This window comes from Cervus canadensis, chromosome 3 (genome assembly GCF_019320065.1).
Source record: "Cervus canadensis isolate Bull #8, Minnesota chromosome 3, ASM1932006v1, whole genome shotgun sequence".
NCBI classification, from domain to species: domain Eukaryota; kingdom Metazoa; phylum Chordata; class Mammalia; order Artiodactyla; family Cervidae; genus Cervus; species Cervus canadensis.
Window position 1 is genome coordinate 95,866,286 of NC_057388.1, and position 22,352 is coordinate 95,888,637.

A 22,352-nucleotide genomic window follows, 5' to 3' on the forward strand; every position below is an offset into this window, starting at 1 on the left:
AGAAGTTATTCCCTGGGTTTGAGAGGACTTGAAACTACTTAAATACTTTCCAACCCCTTGGTATCAGAAGGCTTCCACAGTACCGTAGAGCATGTTTAAACCATATTCTCAACCTCAATGGTAAATCAATAGCAAGTGCAACAAACAGAGGTAAATAGCTGTCAGCGGCAGTTCCACTGGCATTTCAGAATCAATCCAAGATCGCTGCACAGGTACAAGAGGAATTACAGTAATTAGCTTCTCAGAATAAAGACAGCTCTATTAGTGTTAGCACAACCATAGTAATTTATTTTTGGAAGAAGCTAGACTAAAGGTAATTTTTAAAAGACTTACTAGAAATAGGTATTTTTCATCATTCGGACGGGTAGAGGCTTCACATCCTTTAAGGCACAGGCTCTAACAACCATAATAATGTCCAGGATTTTTAAATTCACCAATAAAAAATCTACTGGTATATCAATGACAGATATTCAATTGTCTGTTCAACCTAACATGTATTATCTTGTTGTGAAAATGTCAAACATTGCCTTTTTGGCAGTATATGAATTTGGAGGAAAACAAAGCTATTTACTGTCCTACAGTCACTAACAACTTTAAGTCCACAGGTATGGCATGGGATCTTCTGTCTTTCCACAATATGCTCCTCCCCAGAAGACTATTCTTCATCTCTCTTCAAATCTCATCCTCCTTCTTACTACTCAAGTCCTTATTCACCTGCTGCCAGATGACAGGATGGACAACTCTGGGTTGGGAGAGGAGAAGAGAAACAAGGGCAAGTCCTCCAACATTTCCTTCTCTCCACTGCAGCTGGGCACTGACTCCCAGACCCAGTCCCTGAACAAAAATGCCCAAGGCAGCCGTCAATGACGTGGATGAGAAACACGGGCGACAATCAACAACATGAAAATCTGTTTGTTTGTTTTTTTAAAGATGAACAAAGTAATCTTGTAATATCAAATAACAAAAAAAAGGGAAAATTTGTTTTATTAAAAAGTAAAACAAAAGAGGATAAATATATTATGTGATTGTACATATCAAATACTAACCAAATAAGATGGGACATTAATGTGCATGATAAACAGAAATAAGTATCTTCCTTTCTCTTTAGATTTTATCAACAGAGCAACTGAATATTCTATAGTTTGAAAGCAACATAGACACATTTTTAATGGAAGCCCACATATAACTATCATGAATGTCTTTCTAAATAAAAATATTGTGGGCAGCTACTCAAATCAAGACATATATTACACTGGGAAATTTTTAACTCTTCTCCCAGAATATGTTATGAACACTGCAGTTTTAATCAATTAAACGTGCAGTTACTGTTCTACAAACTGTAAGCGTATCTGCATAGTGTACATGAACTAAGTTTAGAAGTCATGTTATGAAGATCTATATGTTAAACTGGAAACTCTAGATAAATTATGGAAAAATATAACTGCAAAAATTGGTATACTAAATACAGAAATTGGATAGTTTAAACTGGTTTTAAAATTTGAAAGTTATCCAAAACGTTTCTCATTCCAACCCCACACCAAAATGTGCTAAGTGGACTTAGATGTTTTACAAGTTTATTCAAGTTTTAAAGAAAGAGTGTCTAATAAAACGTGTTTTAGAAAACGATGCTATGGCTGAGATAACAAAACCCAATAAGGGCAGCAATAGAAAACAAAATTTTAACTGAATTTTATACCAGTATCACATACCAATATAATTTTAAATATCATTTGATAGGACTAATTTGTGGAAATTTTTTAAATGATACAGATGAGCTTATTTATAACACAGAAACAAACTCATAGCCATACAGACCAAACTTATGGTAACCAAAGGGGAAAGCAAAATGTAGGGGATGGGGGGGGGGATAAATTAGGAAACTGAGATTAACATACATACACTACTATGTACAAAATAGGTAAACAATTAGAACTCAACAGGGAACTATTACTCTTTATCTTGTAAAATAGAAAAGAATCTAAGAATATATATATACACACATAGATCCAAATCACTTTGCTGTATACCTGAAATTAATGCAACATTGTAAGTTAATTATACTTTAATAAAAATAAAATAAAGTAAAAAAGGAAATATAATTTCACCACATTACAGTTTAAGTGAGAAAAAAAATTATAAGTGAGAAAAAACATTATCATCCCAAAAGATGCAGAAAAAAATTAAGTTAGTGCCTTTTAGAATCAATTGTCAGAAAACTAGGAATAGGACATAACTTATTTAACTGATAAAAGTCATCTACCAAAACTGCTAGAGAAAACATTATTTGGAATGAAGAAAATATAGAAGCATTCCTTTCAAGGGACAAAATGCTCCACCAGTAACAGAAGTTTTCAGCATAGTAGTGGAGGTTCTTGAACAACATAGTAAGTCAAGAAAATAAAACTGGAAGAAAAAGGTTTGGAAGAAAAAAAAAGCAAACCTGGTAATATTCCCAAAGGTATCATCCATACATAGAAATTTCAAGAAAATTCACAGGCCAAGAATTAAATCTCATAAGAAAGGTATGCTATCAAACAAAAAATCCAATAGTGTTCCCCTTCTCTGGCCATAGCTAAGCAAAATCATAGTAAAAAACACTAAAAAAAAATAAAAAATAGGATGTCATATAATGTCAACAGAAATAAAGCAATGCATGAGACTTTTAGGCAGAAAAATTTTAAACTATTGGTGACACAAAGGAAAACTTAAAGAAATGGAAAGTCATGCCATACTCATGGATGGGACAATTTAATACTCTAATAATATTAATTTCCTCCAAAATAATAAATTCAATGTAATTCCAAGTGAATATGAGAAATACTACTTTGAAGATTCTTGTCAAACCAACTCTATAATTAATTTCAAAGAATAAGGTCCACAAATGACTGAGAACCTTCTGAAAACATAAAGAAAAATAGACGATCCTTATTAAATATTGAGATGTAATTCAAACAGAGGTGTTTGCACAAGACAAGACATAAAGGTCAAAGGAAATGAAAGTGCAGAATAAACCCATATGTGTGAGGACGCAGAATATTTGAATATGGGATTATAAATTACTGGAGAAATGATAGATAATTTAGCAAATAGTGCTGGGACTACTTCTTCCTATAATAGAGAACAATTAGTATTCTAGCTCACATAATACACATTATCAACTCAGATGTATTAAAGGACTAGGAACAAAAACCAAAAATATAAATATAAAAATTAGCTGGGAGAAAGACAGGAGAGAGCAAGTCTTTCTCCTTAGCTCTCATTTTCTCAAGCAGTATCTGGCTGTGGCTGATTCTTCTCTGTGCTTCCGCTTCCCACAGGCAAGCACTCTCGCCCGGCCACCCCTGACTCTCTGGTCCAGCCCAGACAGACAGCCAACTACAGCAGTGATCCCGGCTCTCATGGCCTGATTCCTTCCTCTAGAGGTCCCAGCTCCCGCCTGATGACCCTTGCTGCAGAACCCATCAATGGCCACTTCTCCTGGGTTCCACCCCTGTCTAGTGGCCCTGGCTCCTGAGTGCTGGTAATATCGTCTCTTCCCTTTATCCCTCCAGCCTTAGAGGTTGCAGAGAATTTCTGCTGTTGCCAAACCATGAATTGCCTCATACAGGTTACTTCCTTCCAGTTCTTCTTCTAATATCCCATAATTAGCCCCCTGGATTAAATTTCCTCAACTGAACATGGGTTATTTTCCCTAACACACTACCTTAGTCACCAAAATGAGAAATTATAAGTAATTTGCAGTGGCACCATTATCATCCACTCTACATTTATCTATACAAGTTTTTACATGCTATTTTATTGCCATGAAGTAATGCCATTAAGTTTTATTGTTTTCCATTTTATCAAATATTAAGGTCTCAGGATATGGGTATGTTTTAAAATCCTACTTCAATGCATGCTGTAAGCGGTCTAATAGAATCAGCAATTGTATTGCAATTCACTTCATTATTGTCCATATGAGTCACTATTTACAGCAAAAATAGCTCCATAGATTCAGCTTCTGTATATGTTAAGTGATGAGTTTTTGGTAGGCTACTATGGCCTGTTTTCACACTAGCATTTTATGATGCAAGGAAATAATTTCATGTTCCCAAATTCTACCACATACCATCTACCACATACCACATACCCTGCCTTACTTTGACAGTATTAGCCATAGGACTAACACATGGCCAGTATGAAGTAGAAGATGGTGAAAAGGAAAGGGCTTTATTTGAGAAACTTGCCTTCTGCTCATTAAAATTAATCTAGGCATTATTGAATACTTACTAATTGTGGTGTTGGAGAAGACTCTTGAGAGTTCCTTGGACTGCAAGGAGATCCAACCAGTCCATCCCTAAAGGAAATCAGTCCTGAATATTCATTAGAAGGACTGATGCTGAAGCTGAAACTCCAATCTTTTGGCCACTTGATGCAGAGAACTGACTCATTTGAAAAGACCCTGATGCTTGGAAAATTGAAGGTGGGAGGAGAAGGGGATGACATGATTGGATGGCATCACTGACTCAATGGACATAAGTTTGAGTAAGCTCCGGGAGTTGGTGAGGGACAGGGAGGCCTGGCATGCTGCAGTCCATGGGGTCGCAAAGAGTTGGATACAACTGAATGACTGAACTGAACTGATGGGTCAAGAATGTTTCTGTGAAACAGGTAAGATTCTTATAATGTAGAAACCTAAGTACTCCTTCTCAATGGCGTTTACTTGTATTATTCATTATTCTTAGTTGCTTAGTCATGTCCAACCCTTTGCATCCCCATGGACTGGGGATCTTCCTAACTCAGGAATCGAACCTCAATCTCCTGCATTGCAGGCGGATTCTTTACTGTCTGAGCCACTAGGGAAGACTCCTGGTATACTTTGGTCTTTCTCTATTTTTGTTTAATTGAGGTAGATTAACTATTAAGGTCAGTAAATGAGAGGCAAAAAAGCCACAAAGGAGGCTCTTCAGCTTCTCTGACGTGATCTAGCCTGGGATTCAATGGTGCAGGTTGGAAAAACATCACCTCCATGGGTTCAAACTATTTCCATATCAATCCCCTGAAATCTGAGGTATTATGACAGAGTGAATACAGTACAGTCAATCAACAATATAGTCTGGGATCAAACAAATTTGTATAACTAACACATCCTATTGATTTTTTCTTTTTAACACTAGCCTAGTAGCATCCATCCCTTACATTAGACGTAGTAGAATATGATGCTAAAACAGTATCAGCTAAGTCACAATAAAATAAAAGCCAGACTCCATACAACACATCATCTCTCCAGCATATAATCAATCATAATAGACAAAGAAGCAAGAAAATGTGATCCATGATGAAGAAAACATTTTTGAAATGACCACTAAATTGATTTAAGAGCAAACTGGACAGTGTAAAAAAGAAAGGGTCTATAAACATGAAAACAGAACAACAGAAATTATTTAATCTGAAAAGCAAGAAATGAAATTATTTTCCAGGATCTGTGAGACAACAACAAGCAATCTAGTACACATAATTGAATAGCAGGAGGAGCGGAAAAGGACGGAGCAGAAAACACATAGATGAAAATACTCCAAATCTATTGGAAAAAAAGTCAAACTTCAGTTCCAAAAAGAGCAATGAACCTAAAGCAGGATAAATACAAAGAAAATCATGTGGAAGTTAGAATGATGCCCACCACCACCACCACCAAAAAAAAAAAAAAAAAAGATGCCTGCATTCTAATGCCCAGAAACTATGAAAACTTACAAGGCAAAAGGGTCCTTTCTGGTATGATTAAACTAAGGATGTTGAGATAGGAGATTATTTTGGATTATCTGAGAGAGGGGCCCCCAGTGTCTTCACAAGCGTCCTTGCAAGCAAGGGAGGGGGGCACAAGAGTCAGAGGACAGAGGTCAGAGTGAGGCAGGACCATAAGAAGGGGGATTCAGACCACCCCAGCAAGGGGAAAAAGACAAGGAACTGGGTCCTTTCCAGAGTCTCTGGAAGAAACACCGCCCAACCACCCACTTTAGACTTCTGATCTCCCAAACTCTATGAATAAACGTGTGTGGTCTTAAGCCACTATCTGTGGTAATTTGTTTACAGCAGTGACAGAAAAGCAAAACGACCACAGAGAGGCTTAAAAACAGAAGAAAAATGTAAAAATCAGAGGAAAAAAGATACGTTACACACAAGAGAACAGTGATACAGATGGTAACTGGCTGTTCATCCCTAAAACATGGAGGTCAGGAGAAAGTGAATCAATATATTGAGAGTGCTAAAGTGACCTCCTTGGTGGTACAGCGGATAGGGATCCACCGTCAATGCAGGGCATACGGGTTTGATCCCTGGTCTTGGAAGATCCCACGTGCTGCAGAGCAACTGAGCCTGTGTGCCTAGAGCCTGTGCTCCACAACAGCAGAAGCCGCTGCAACGAGAAGCCCGCACACCACAGCTAGAGAGGCCTCACAGCAGTGAAGACCCAGCACAGCCAAAAATAAGCAAAGTATTAAAAAGAAAAACTCAAGTGCTGGAACAAGCCAGAAAAAAAACTAGTCAATCCAGTATTCTATATTCATAAAAATATGCTTCCAAAAAAATGAGGATAAAATAAAGACACTTCCGAAAAATTAAATATGAAATTACTTACTTCCAAGAGAACTGTTCTATAAGAAATGCTAAAGGAAATCTTTCAAACTCAAGCAAAATGATACTAGATGAAATCTGATCAACAGAAGTGATGAAAGCTGGAAATGGTGAATATGTGGGTACACATAACAGACTATGAACTGTTCTTTCATTTCTAAATTTATTCAAAATAATAATAAAAGCAAAAATACTAATACTGAAATGTGGGGTTTATATATATGTCAAAGGGTAGTACATTAAAAAAAAAACTAGTACAAAGTAAGGGAGACAAAAATGGAATTATAAGAGAAAAAGGTCTGAAACATACTACTTGTATCAAGAATAAAGGAGAGGATTTTACAGACATTAAAAGAATAAAAGAACACTGTGAACAACTTTATACCAACAGACTTAATTTCTATGGAGTGGACAAATTCCTTGAAAAATTCAACTGACTGAAGAAGAAATAGAAAATGTGAGTAATTCTATATCTACTCTTGCCTCAGAGAAATCTCAAGCTCTGAGAATTAAATTCTATGAAATGCTTAAGGAAAAAAAATAATACCAATCTTACACATATCATTCAAAAACCAGACATTTCCTATCTCAATTTATGGGGGCCAACATAACCTTGATACCAAGACCCATAAAGGATATTACAAGAAAATAAATTTATAGACTAATATCTTTCATACACATAGTCACAAAAATGCTTAACAAAACACTAGTAAACTGAATCCAGCATATTAAAAAATGATAATACATCAAGTGAGGCTTATCTTGAAAATGCAAGATTAGTAATTCTTTTAAAAAAATCAGTGGAATCTGTGATATAAAGAAAACAAAGGAGAAAATTAGGTCACTTCCATATATACCAAAAAAAGAGCATTTGATAAAACACATCACTCATTTGTGATTTAAAAAAAAACTCTCAGAAAACTGTTCATAGAATCATGATTACTTAATTACATAAAGGGCTTTTCATATCTAATGAAACATTGAATGCTCCCTCCTACAATCAGGAATAAGGCAAGCATGTTCATTTTTACCACTGTTACTCAACATATTGCCAGCTCATTCACTAAGGCAAGAAAAATAAAAGGTGTGGGGCTTCTCTGGTGGCTCAGATGGTAAAGAATCTGCCCATACTGGGGGAGACCTGGGTTTGATGCCTAGGTCAGGAAGATCCCCTGGAGAAGGAAATGGTGACCTACTCCAGTGTTCTTGCCTGGAAAATCCCATGGACAGAGGACCCTGGTGGACCCCTGTCCATGGTGTCGCAAAGAGTCAGACACGACTGAGTGACTAACACACCAAGGAAATCATAAAATTTGTCCCTATTCTCAAACCACTCAATTAGGTATACAGAAAAACCCAAAGAATATATCAAAAACTACTAGAACTAGTGAGTGAATTTAGCAAAGTTGCAAGACAAATATCTACACATATGTACACATACATATCAGTTATTTCTATGCATTAGCAATAATAATTACATGTGAAATTTAAAACAATATTACTTAAATAGTATAAAATACTTAGGAATGAATTTAACAAAAGGTATGCAAAGACCTGAGAACTACACTGAAACTACAAAAGACTGCTAAGAGAAATTGAAGAACACCTAAATAAATGGAGAAATATATCATGTTTATAGATTGGAACACTCAATGAAGTTAATATGCCAATTCTTCCTAAATTTATCTATAGACTCAAAGCAATCCCAATTAAAATCAAAACTTTTTTTTTGTAGATAGTAACTGATTCTAAAATCTGCATACAATCAAAAGATGTATAATCACTAAAACACTCTTAGAAAAACAGAGTGAAAAGATTCATATTACCAGGTTGAAGACTTAAAAAGAAATCTATAGCAATCAAAACAGTATGGAAGTGGCATAGGATCAACAAATCAATGAAACAAAATAGATTTTAGAAAAACACCCACATACAATCAAGAGGCAAAGGCTGCAAGGCAATTCTATAGAAAAGGAAAGTCTATTTCACAAATAGTGCTGGAAAAAAAACTGGACAAATATATGTTTTAAAGACAGGAATAAGTTTTTTTAATTCATCTCTCATGTTACTAAGAAACTTGCAAAGTTTTGGATAATTGTGTTTTTAAAAATGAATCTTGAAGCTACTTTGCAGAATATACAAGAATTTGAGCTGAATCACATACTTATACATAAAAGCTAAAACTGTAAATCTTCAAGAAGAAAACAAAGGAGAATATTTTCCCAACCTTACGTGGAGTAGGCAAAGATTTCTTAAGTACACAAAATGCTCTAACATGAAATATGCCTACCTCATAAACCTGAAATTTGTAAGAATGTTTAAACTTCTTCCTATCAAAAGAAACATTAAAAAATATTTTAAAAAAACGGAATATATTTGCACTAAACATATGCCAAAAGACTTGTATATAAATAGTACCTGTAATTCACAGATTCAATGCAATCCCTATCAAATTACCAATGACATTTTTCACAGAACTAGAACAAAAAATTTCACAATTCATATGGAAACACAAAAGACTCCGAATAGCCAAAGCAGTCTTGAGAAAGAACAATGGAGGTGGAGGAATCAACCTTCCTGACTTCAGATTATACTACAGAGTGACGGTCATCAAGACAGTATGGTACTGGCACAAAAACAGAAATACAGACCAATGGAACAAGATAGAAAGCCCAGAAATAAACCCATGTACCTATGGGTAACTTATATTTGAAAAACGAGGCAAGAATATAAAATGGGGCAAAGACAGCCTCTTCAATAAATGGTGCTGGGAAAACTGGACAGGTACATGTAAAAGAATGATATTAGAACACTTCATAACACCATACACAAAGATAAACTCAAAAATAAATGCAAAATTTTCCTCAAAACTTCTTAGAGGAAAACATAGGCAGAACACTTGATGACATAAATCAAAGCAAGATCCTCTATGGCCCACCTCCTAGAGTAATGGAAATAAAAACAAAAGTAAACAGGTGGGACCTGATTAAACTTAAAAGCTTTTGCACAGCAAAGGAAACTATAAGCAAGGTGAAAAGACAACCCACAGAATGGGAGACAATAAGAGCAAAACAACAGACAAAGGATTAATTTCCAAAATACATAAGCATCTCATACAACTCGATACCAGAAAAGCAAACAACTCAATCAAAAAATGGGAAAAAGACCTAAACAGACATTTCTCCAAAGAAGACATACAGATGGCTAACAAATACATGAAAAGATGCTCAACATTGCTCATTATAGAGAAATGTAAATCAAAACTACAATGAGATATCACCTCACGCTGGTCAGAATGGCCATCATCAAAAAGTCTACAAACAATAAATGCTGGAGAGGGTGTGGAGAAAGGGGAAGGCTCTTGCACTGTTGGTAGGAATGTAAATTGATACAGCCACTATGGAGATTCCTTAAAAAACTAAGAATAAAACTACCATATGACCCAGCAATCCCACTCCTAGGCATACACCCTGAAGAAACCAAAATTGAAAAAGACACACGTATCCCATTGTTCACTGCAGCACTATTTACAATAGTTAGAATGTGGAAGCAACCTAGATGTCCACTGACAGATGAATGGATAAAGAAGTTGTGGTACACATACACAATGGAATATTACTCAGCCATAAAAAAGAACACCTTTGAGTCAGTTCTAATGGGGTGGATGAACCTAGAACCTATTATACAGAGTGAAGTAAGTCAGAAAGAGAAAGATAAATATCATACTCTAACACACACACATGGAATCTAGAAAAATGGTACTGAAGAATTTACTTACAGGGCGCCAGTGGAGAAACATACATAGAGAATAGACTTATGGACATGTGGAGAGGGGTGGAGAGGGTGAGATGAATGGGAAGAGTAACATAGAAACTTACATTACCATATGTAAAATAGATAGCCAACAGGAATTTGCTGTATGGCTCAGGAAACTCAAACAGGAGCTGTGTATCAACCTAGAGGGGCGTGATGGGGAGGGAGGTGGGAGGGACGTTCAAAAGGAAGAGGATCTATGTACACCTATGGCTGATTCATGTTGAGGTTTGACAGAAAACATCAAAATCCTGTAAGGCAATTATCATTCAATAAAAAATAAATTAAAAAAATAGTACCTGTAATTCAATAATAAAAGATAAAAACATGCCCATCAAAACATGCAAAAAACAGACTTTTTCAAAAAACCAAAAAGATATAAAAGGTAACAATAAAGATAACTTGTCTTACTCTCATTTTTTGTTGAACATAATTGACTATATAAAAGATACATAATTTCTTTCTTTCTGGGATGTAATTTTATCCTCTCATTCTGCTTTATCAAGTGTAATATTATCATAGCTTTTTGTCTCTACCCATGAACACATTTCAGCACCTGTTGGGTATTAAATTCCTATCATTTCTCATCAGGTATTCTTATACATTGCTGTTAGGCAAGTAAACAGTACAACATTTCTAGAAAGCAGTTTTATAATTTGTATTAAGAGGCTTTAAATGTTTATTCCATTGAATCAGTAATTTTTCTCCTGGGAATATGGCATAAGAAAATAATTTAAAATGTAAAACGAGATTTATGAAGATCATGTTAACTACAGGAGTTTTTAAAACCACCAAATATCCAGAAACCTAAAAGTTCCATAAAGGAAGCTTTTCATGATGAAATAATTATTACATAAATTGAGAAATATTTACAGAATGAAAGAGTAGGGTTTTACTTCTGATTCCCCATATATTTAAAAACACAGAAATAAAGAAACTGAAAGGAAGTACTTCAAAATATAAATACAGTTAATCATGGATCATGTAATTATGACAAATATTTTTACTTTTAATTCTTATACTTACAAGTGTTACCCAAATAAATGTTAATATTACCTTTTTTTCTTTAAAAAAAATCTGGTATATGTATAACTTCAACCCTAGGAATTTCTCTTTGGAACCTTTCTTACTGAATAACCTTTTGCTTTTCTAATTCATAAATACAAAAGAGCCTACGTATTTTAATTTTGATCAACAAAAAGAAAGCTATCTATGCTTTCTTTAAAGTTTAGGAGACTGAAACCTTTGTATTGCATACCACGTAGCAAATTAGGCTCCCAAAACCTCAATCTGAATAATGCTTTGGACTGTCTTGAAAAGTTTTAGATTACTTAGAAATAGGCTCAACATGAAAATAACTTCATAGCTATAATGGCAGAAAATTGTGACAGAAATAAATACATCTTACAATGTCTGATTACAGTCTGTTCAGTTCAGTTGCTCAGTTGTGTCCAACTCTTTGCGACCCCATGGACTGCAGCATACCAGGCTTCCCCGTCCATCACAAATTCCCAAAGATTACTTAAACTCATGTCCATTGAGTCGGTGATGCCATCCAACCATCTCATCCTCTGTCGTTCCCTTTTCCTCCCACCTTCAATCTTTCCCAGCATCAGGATCTTTTCCAATGAGTCAGTTCTTCGCATCAGGTGGCCAAAGTATTGGAGTTTCAGCTTCAGCATCAGTCCTTCCAATGAATATTCAGGACTGATCTCCTTTAGGATGGACTGGTTGGCTCTCCTTGCTGTCCAAGGGACTCTCAAGAGTCTTCTCCAACACCACAGTTCAAAAGCATCAATTCTTTGGTGCTCAGCCTTCTTTATAGTCCAACTCTCACATCCATACATGACTACTGGAAAAACCATAGCTTTGACTAGATGGACCTTTGTTGGCAAAGTAATGTCTCTGGTTTTTAATATGCTGTCTAGGTTGGTCATAGCTTTTCTTCCAAGGAGCAAGGGTCTTTTAATTTCATGGCTGCTGTCACCATCTGCAGTGATTTTGGAGCCCCCCCAGAATAGAGTCTCTCACTGTTTCCATTGTTTTCCCATCTATTTGCCATGAAGATTTGGGACAGGATGCCATGATCTTAGTTTTCTGAATGTTGAGCTTTAAGCCAACTTTTTCACTCTCCTCTTTCACTTTCATCAAGAGGCTCTTTAGTTCTTCTTTGACTTCTGCCATAAGGGTAGTGTCATCTGCATATGTGAGGTTATTGATATTTCTCCTGGCAATCTTGATTCCAGCTTGAGCTTCATTCACCCCAACATTTCGCATGATGTACTCTGCATATAAGTTAAATAAGCAGGGTGACAACATACAGCCTTGACATACTCCTTTCCTGATTTGTAACCAGTCTGTTGTTCCATGTCCATTTCTAACTGTTGCTTCTTGACCTGCATACATATTTCTCAGGAGGCAGGTCAGGTGGTCTGGCATTCCCATCTGTTGAAGAATTTTCCACAGTTTGTTGTGATCTACACAGTCAAAGCCTTTTTGGCATAGTCAATAAAGCAGAAGTAGATGTTTTCCTGGAACTCTCTTGGTTTTTCAATGATCCAGCGGATATTGGCAATTTGATCTCTGGTTCCTCTGCCTTTTCTAAATCCAGCTTGAACATCTGGAAGTTCACAGTTCACGTACTGTTGAAGCCTGGCTTAGAGAATTTTGAGCATTGCTTTGCTAGCATGTGAGATGTGTGCAATGTGTGGTAGTCTGAGCATTCTTTGGCATTGCCTTCCTTTGGGATTGGAATGAAAACTGACTTTTTCCAGTTCTGTGGCCACTGCTGAGTTTTTTCTAATTTGCTAGCATATTGACTGCAGCACTTTCATAGCATCATCTTTTATGATTTGAAACAGCTCAACTGGAATTCCATCACCTCCACTAGCTTTGTTTATAGTGATGCTTCCTAAGGCCCACTTGACTTAGCATTCCAGGATGTCTGGCTCCAGGTGAGTGATCACACCATCATGATTATCTGAGTCATGAAGATCTTTTTGTAGAGTTCTTCTGTGTATTCTTGCCACCTCTTCTTAATATCTTCTGCTTTTGTTAGGTCCACACCATTTCTGTCATTTATTGGGCCGATCTTTGCATGAAATGTTCCCTTGGTATCTTTAATTTTCTTGAGGAGATCTCTAGTCCTTCCCATTCTATTGTTTTTCTCTATTTCTTTGCATTGATCACTGAGGAAAGCTTTCTTATCTATCCTTGCTATTCTTTGGAACTCTGCATTCAAATGGGAATATCTTTACTTTTCTCCTTTGCCATTCGCTTCTCTTCTTTTCACAGCTATTTGTAAGGCCTCCTCAGACAGCCACTCTGCGTTTTGCATTTCTTTTTCTTGGGGATGGTCTTGATCCCTGCCTCCTGTACAATGTCACAAACCTCTGTCCATAATTCTTCAGGCACTCTGTCTATCAGATCTAATTCCTTGAATCTATTTCTCACTTCCACTGTATAATCATAATGAATTGGATTTAGGTCATACCTGAATGGTCTAGTGGTTTTCCCTACTTTCTTCAATTTAAGTCTGAATTTGGCAATAAGGAGTTCATGATCTGAGCCACAGTCAGCTTCCAGTCTTGTTTTTGCTGATTGTATAGAGCTTCTCCATCTAGAAATAAATACATCTTACAATGTCTGATTATGCTCTGAATGAAATCCAAAAAGGTAATTGGGTTACCGAGCACCCAATGAAGAGTCATCTTAATTAATAGGAATGAAATTCAACCAGTAAAATGAACTGAATACTTCTGTCTTGAAATGTTCAAGATAAAAAGTTTTATAAAAATAATCTTTTCTCCCATTCTAGTAATTCTATTTCAAATCTCTGTTAAAGTATCACTCTGAATATTTTATATACACAAAAATAGATGTATTTTTACCCAAATAATTATACTGTTCTCTTTATATAATCATCTTACACAGATGTGTGTTTTCAAATAATCTACCTTCTCAGAAATGTAATCAATATAATAGTTTCAAGGTATGTGAAATTTAAGGACTGAAAATAAAGCACTTTCATTATCGAGTGAAAAAAATACACGGTGTCTGCCCTATGGATAAGTAAGTAAGTGTTAGTCGCTCAGTTGTGTCCGAATTCTTTGTGATTCCATGGACTGTAGCCCTCCAGGCCTCTCTGTCCATGAGGTTCTCTGGGCAAGAACACTGGAGTGAATTGCCAGTCCCTGCCCCAAGGGATCTTCCCAACCCAGTGATCGAACCCAGGTCTCCTGCATTGCAGTCAGATTCTTACCATCTGAGTCACCAGGGAAGCCCATGTTATATGGATAGTAACAACAACAACAATTTGATACTCATATATGTCTATAGTAAGATGTAATGAGTACTGAGTTGTTGTTTTTGTTGCTCAGTTGCTAAGTCATATCTGACTCTTTGCGACCCTGTGGACTATTGCACGCCAGGCTTCCCTGTCCTTCACCATCTCCTGGAGTTTGCTCAAACTCGTGTCTTTGAGTCGGTGATGCCACCTAACCATCTCATCCTCTGCTACCCACTTCTCCTCCTACCCTCAATCTTTCTCAGCATCAGGGTCTTTTCCAATGAGTCAACTCTTCACATTAGGTGGCCAAAGTATTGGAGCTTGAGTAACATTATTTAAATTACATGGGATGTTCAAAACTGTGCAGTTTAATCTACATTTAATAAATTTACAATTTCATGTTCTCTACACCAACTCCGATCTATTATTTTTCTCCTTTATTTACTCATGACAGGATGTGAGAGATAGATAGAAAGATAAATAAAGATATAGAATATTAAACACTCGTTCCCATACTAGTGAGTTCTCCTGAGTTCCAAGCGTACATTTCAAACTGCACATTAGTATATCTTCTTAGAGGTCTCACAGGGATTTCAATTTTTACTTACATGAAACGGAGTTCATTTTTGACACTTTTATCCTTCTTTTATATTTTCTCTCTCATATAATATTGTCACCTTTACTCAATGGCCTACGCTGGCCACCCACCCCTTTCTCACCCTCAAGATAAGTCCCTATCCATTCATCAACCCCTTCTGTCTTCATCATCACTTTCTTTATTCAGGCTTTCAGATATTCTCATCTCTTTACCTAGACTTTGGTACCAACATCCTGATTTGTCCATCTGTCCCCAGAAGTGGAGATTCTTGTCACTTTCACACTGACATTCAGATAACTTTTCTGAGTAACTAATCCAATCCTGTCTCATGCCATCAGTTGCAAACTCCCCATAACAGTTAAAACAACAAATTAAAAAAAAAAAAAATCTAATTCTTTCTGCCCTTCATTCGCCATCTACATCACCACTCTGAGCCACCACTGGTCCTTCTCCTGGTTTCCATGTTCTCTTAAGCTGACGCCTCTATGGGAGTGGCCACTTGGCAATCTCACCCATAGACTCCAATCTGTAAACATGGTTCTCCTTTCTATCCTCATTCCACATCCCTTTCCCCCAGAATTTATTACCTCAGTCTGTGATTGCTCGTTTCCTTCCTCACCTCCCTCCCAACACTGGACTATGGGCACCCTGAGGACACTGCTTTTCTATTGGTTCATTTTGTACCTGTTTTATCCAGCAAGTGTCACTTATGGATTCAATAAGTATTTGGGGTTTCAACAACTATTCAATAAACATTTATGAGTGACACAAAATGAATGAAAGCATGGGATATTTTAAATAAGTATTGCCTTGCATTTACAAAATCCCTGTTAATTAGAGACCAATCCATATTGCCCATATTTTCCAAATGCTGCCTGGCCTTTAATGATCCAACCTCAGAAGTTACATAGCATCAATTCCACCGTACTCTATTCGCCAAGTATTTGTAAGCCCACATAGAGTCAAGGGGAGGTTATACAGACTTAAACCCTCCATGGGAGAAATCCCCAAAATCTGATGCCACTTTAAACCCACAGTCACCAAAGGACACAAATGAACTAAATTACTTTGAAAATATATAAATAAAAGACTCACTTGTCCTGCTTCTCTGAAACAAACTGTATAACTGGATAATCAGAGTGTGCTCAGTCATCTCCAACTCTTGCGACCCCGTGAACTGGAGACTGCTAGACTCTTCTGTCCATGGAATTTTTCAGGCAAGAATACTGCAGCAGGTTGCCACTTCCTACTCCAGGGGATCTTCCCGACCCAAGGAGCGAACTCACATTTCTTGTGTCTCCTTTATTAGCAGGAGGATTCTTTACCACTCGGCCACCTGGGAAGCCTTGTGGCACATGGGCTTAGCTGCTCTGAGGTATGTGAGATCTTCCTAGATTTGGGATCAAATCTGTATCCCCTGCATTGACAGGCGGATTCTTAACCACTGAGCTACCAGGGAAGCCCCAACCAAGCAGTAGGTGTAGGAAAACCTTCTCCTTATAGAAACACCCCAGTTAACAAATGAAGAAAAGAGTCAGAATATCACTGCTGTGCAATCCCTGATGATTACTGGATCCTGACATCGATCATCAAAGACTATGATTGAGACAGAGAGAAGAGAACCAGACATTCCATACCCTCCTTTGGAAGAATAAAACATTACTTACAAAAGAGATGTGGAGAAATACGTGTCTGATGAATCTATATCCAACTAGCAACTTAGCAAAAACAGGTAAAAGAGAAGAGCACATTATTGAGACCCCTTGGACATTATCAGTACAGTTCAGACTCAGGGAAACTTCACAGGACAAATAGCCTGGTCTCTTTAATAGATAAATGAAGAAAAAAAGAAAAGAGAGAGATGTGCGCTGCAAAGACTTAAGAGTCATAACAACTAATCACCACAAATGTATTTTATTTGAATCCAGATGAAAACGAACGAGCAAGAGAAAACAAATGACATCTGCAAGACAATTAGAAATTGAGCACTGAGTAGATATTTAGTAATATTAAGATGCTATTGTTTTTGAGATGGCATGATTGTATTCATAAAAGAAGTCTTATTTAAAAAAATTCAGAAATATTTACAGGTAAAATTATATAATGTCTTAGATTTACTTCAAAATAGTTTAAGAGAAGAGACCATAGTTGGAGACAGAAATAAGACTGCACATAAATTGATAATAGGTTAAGTGTCACCTGCCAATGCAGGAGACATAAGAGACACTGGTTCGATTCCTGGGTCGGGAAGAGCCCCTGGAGAAGGGCACGGCAACCCATTCCAGTATTCTTGCCTGGAGAAGCCCATGGGCAGAGGAGCCTGGAGGGCTACAGTCCATATGGTCTCAGAATAGGACACAACTGAAGCGACTCTCCATGCTCGCATAAATGAGGCTAGCTGATAGTGAATGAGAGTTCAATGTGCTATCAGTTTCTCCAGTGAACTTTTCCCATAACAAATATTTATTTTGAAAACACATTTTACTGACGCCCCAAAGTCACAACTCCTAGGTAAATTCTCTAATGCACTTCGCGATATCACCCCTGCCTGCCTCTCCAGGACCATCTGCATCACTTTCGCTTTTCACCTATTTTTAAGCTACATAAAACTGATTGTAGTCTGCACAGAAGCCTGCAGTCTCTAGACTACCAAGCGTCTGTACATTTCCCTTTTTCAAGAATGCCAAGCCCCATTCTTCTTCTCCTGGCAAAATCCATTCATCCTGTCACATTTCTTATTGCCAATTACAAGTCTCAGGTTCTCTGCTGTGGATCAGTGATACACGAGACTGATGGATACCAGCCACCTGCCATTCCCACCCAACAGACACTCCACCCCTTCCCTGCCCTCTTCCCTACCCTGTGAAACTGAGCCAGTTAGACTGTTTAATGGCTGGAGAGCAAGAACTGTACTGATGTCTCCGGCTCTCTCCCTGCCAGGCTGGCACAGGATGACTGCTTTCACTTAAACACCTCCTACCTGGTGGTCCTTCCTAAGTCATTCTTTTCCTGATACAGCTGATTGCTTCCTTGCCTTTGCATCTTCAGCTCAGGAATACCCTACCCTCCATTGTCACTTCTCATAAACCTAGTGCATTATTTGTAAAGAGTCCATCCATTAAATTCTTCTCTAATTACCAGTTTCACTCTGTCTTCTCCTTCTTGTTCAGACTTTAACTATATAACTATAAGCAGAAACAACCCAAACCAAAGAAAGACTTCTAAAAAGAACCTAACACAGATATAGACTGAAAAGTTATATAAGATGAAGAGGTAAAGAACATTTGAGAAAGGCAGCATATGCAATGGTCCTGTGGTACAAAGAAGCAAAGGACGTCCAGTGCTATAGTTGACCTGAAAGGCAACAAGCTAAAAGCACAAAGGGCAGTGGTAAAGGATGGAGATTTGGAAAGAAACTCCATTTTGCAATAAAGATTTAGTTTGTGATCTTGAGAGTAATGGGAAAGTGTCTCATATTCTCTCTGCCCTCACAGGTCTAGGTAAGGGATCATCTTCTTTTAGCCATTCCTTGACAGCCTTCTACAGCTCAGCCAGAACTAGGAAACTCTCATGGCAAAAATTCAATACATTTTCACTGGATTAGTGAATAAATGAATGAGCAAAATAACACATGACCAGGTTTGCGACTTTCTCAGGCACCTCCAAACATTCTTCCTTGCACATACCCTACCTGGACTTATTCCTATTTGTTCTTGGCTGAGTCTTTATCTATAATTAACATAAAGACTTTTGGAGAGAAAGAGTTATATATGAGCTATGTACGATCTTGAAAATTAGATCATTCCCAGACCAATCTTTTATACTTAATGACCATTTCACTCTAGACACATCAAATGTAATGAGCAACATCACCGTCTCAGGAGATGGACATTCTTTTCATAATCACAAGAGTTTATTCTGTTAAATCTCACCAATTCAAGGTGATGGAGGAAAAGTCCATGAGATGGATGAAGTCCATGAGATGGATGAGAGAGAGAGTTGTTTTAGGTTGTTTAGAACAAGAAATACAACCTTCTAGCCTTGAGATATAACAGCACGAACTAAGTGCTAGTCAAGTACAAGAAGAAGCTTTATTTTCATTTGCTTTACAAACTGATAGTATGGCTGATCTATATCTGATAAAATGATAAGCAAAACTTTTAATTAGTTTCTTTATCATTCAATAATAAGTTAAAACATAAGGTTAAAACCTGCTTGTTGATTGACCTTATACTTACTTGTCTAATGCCAGGAATCAAAACTAAAATGCAAGGTGATCTCAATACTGGCAAGTGAATATTCATTAATGGCATAAGAAGTCTTTCTATATTCAGATATTCTGCGATAATGGAGATGCCCATCTTATGCTTAAGTGGGCAAAATGGAGATGAATGCAAATGACCATGTTCTTTTTTATCTAAACTTGAGTCCTCTATGAACCAGCAAAGTATCAAATGGCAAGGTTTCTACATCAATGTTGGGATATGTTTGTGGCATAATGCTATGTAATTAACATAAAAACTTTGGATTTCATTCTGATAGAAAATATCAGGAAAAGTAACAAATAATATTCATTTACCTTTGAAGTTCAAGCAAATATGCATCACCTGTTTTTAGTGACACAAAGAATGACTTTGTTTTTGGCTTCCCCTAGGAACTCTACATTGCATATAGTTCATAAGTTGATAAGCCAGAAGACACCATTATACCAAAATCTTATAAAAGGAATAAACTCTCACTGTGACTAAAACGCATTTTGCTTCAATAAAACAGATGTATTGCTCACCAAAGATGCCATGGTGAATCCAATGACTTCAATATAACCATCATCATGACGCTGAGGTTCAAAGTCATGGTGATCTCCTGGGTTCCCCCAGGGCATTGTGCCAGCACAATATCTGCAAGAGAAGAGTAAAATCAGAATTAGACTTTGTGCCAGTCCTCTCGTGATCATCATCAGGTACTAATTTATAGTTCGATTTGATGTTGATTTCACAAAAGAACAGCTTTCTACTCTTGGTTCATGTCTCCCAATAGAAAATGGGCTTATCCCCTACTCCTCCAAGTATCAATTTATGATAATGGGTCAAAATTCGACAACAAAAGCATTCCATGGTGTCCAACTTTCTACTAATTCATTATTTATCAACCTTTTTTTTAAAATTTGTATTGGAGTATAGTTGATTTACAATGTTGTGTTACTTTCTACTGTACAGAAAGAGAATCAGCGATAGTATACATCCATCCCCTCTTTTTTTCCCTTGGACTTCAAAGAGATCAAACCAGTCAATCCTAGAGAAAATCAATCCTGAATACTCATCAAAAGGACTGACACTGAAGGACCAATACTTTGACCAGCTGATGGGAAAAGTCGACTCATTAGAAAAGACCCTGATGCTGGGAAAGATGGAAGGCAGGAGGAGAAGGGGGTGACAGAGGATGGGATGGCTGGATGGCATCACTGACTCGATGGACTTGAGTTTGAGCAAGCTCTGGGAGATGGTGAAGGACAGGGAAGCCTGGCGTGCTGCAGTCCATGGGGTCACAAAGAGTCGGACACGACTGAGTGATGAACAACAGCGGCAATCCCCTCTTTTTAGACTTTTTTCCCATTAAGGTCACCACAGAGCTTCCAGTAGAGCCCCCTGTGGTATACAGGAGGTTCTCATTAGTTATCTGTGTTATACATAGTGTCAGTAGTGTGTGTGTGTGTGTGTGTGTGTGTGTGCGTGTGTGCGTCTTACTCTATAATTCACATAGGCCTACTTTCCATGACATTCCATGAGTTATCAATAGGTGGTTCCAGAATTTGGTCTTGGAGGAAGACATATACATGCAAGTAAGAGGAAAAGAGAATCGAGGTGGGTAAGAATCAGTAGTAAATACATAATTAAGACAATGAGTACCCCGGGCGGGGGGCGGGGGGGGAACAGCAACTGAAGACAGAGGGGTGAAAAAGGGATGAGACAAAGATGTGAGATCAGAAAGGGAAAGGGAAGTCAGGGAAACTGAAAAATAATAAACAAAGTCCAGAGGGGAGATGGGAAGGAGCAAGAAGAAGAATGAGGAGAAGAAAAGAAAATTAAAGCAAGCTAACAATGTTTCCTGAGAGTCTAGGCCCCCTACTTCAACGACTAAGATGAAAATACTTCTGGAATAGGTTGTAAGGGGCTAAACCGAGCACGGCCAAAAGTCATCAGGAGACTATGCTTCCCCAGACATAGATTTACATACACTTCTCATTTCAACCAAATTCAGTCTAAATAGAACTTACTTGTGGATTTTTGTGTCTGAGTTGTCTGGTTTGCAAACAAGAGTCAGAGATCCATCCCTTTCAAAATCTTGGCTTTGGAGCCTAGAAGCTAAATTTAAGCCCACTGAGAAATGTGCTTATTTTGAGACTAGTTAATCTTAAATACCCCTTTCTCCTGAGGTATATAATAGCACCAAAGAAAGTTGATATTCTGGCTAGAAAATGCTGCTCTAATTGATCCTATTTTTTTCAAAGCAATCATCTGGCAACGATTTTGAATGAATTCCATGCTGAAATCAGGCTGGAAGGTTTCCTAATAGCTTTTGGGAAACTAAGAACACGTATTTATTCAAGTCCATCATTCCTGTGGAGGGTGACAGGGTGGGAGGGGTAAGTAATTGAGAATTACATTAAAATGTCTCAGTCCAGAGGGCTGCCTGTGCTTCTTAAGGATGGGTAAGTATACATCATGCGTGCTATACCACATACTTGAAAAAATACCACAGAGAACATTAAACAAAGCAAGCAGGAGAAAAAATTATCAGGCCTGGAGACTCTAAATAAGTCATTAAAGTAACTATTTTTCATCTCTTGTACCTGGAAATTTTCCATCATGAAAGCAGAGAACCTTAGGTCAAACAGAGTTCACATCAAACCAAGGAAAACAATAAGAACAGGGCTTACCTGGGTATATTTAAAAATACTATACACTGGAACTTCAGTTCCTGGATCTTTGGGGTAAGATCAGTCCCATCACACTGCAACAATCAAAGCAGAAAAAGCAAGGGTTT

The 22,352-nt window shown here is 37.3% G+C and overlaps 1 protein-coding gene across 13 annotated transcripts in view; it reads right to left on the bottom strand.

Annotated features, from left to right (window-relative positions):
- Positions 1-22,352, bottom strand: part of DGKI (diacylglycerol kinase iota) — a 479,729-nt gene that overhangs the window by 164,289 nt on the left and 293,088 nt on the right. For all 13 annotated transcript variants that reach the window (XR_006268612.1, XM_043463812.1, XM_043463811.1 and 10 more), the window contains 2 exons: positions 22,246-22,319; positions 20,095-20,206 (listed from right to left, as the gene is read on the bottom strand). Coding sequence is in view for 12 of the 13 variants with exons in the window: in XM_043463812.1 (XP_043319747.1) it covers positions 20,095-20,206; positions 22,246-22,319 (186 nt within the window). In the remaining variant the exon portion in view is untranslated. The remainder of the gene's footprint in view (positions 1-20,094; positions 20,207-22,245; positions 22,320-22,352) is intronic.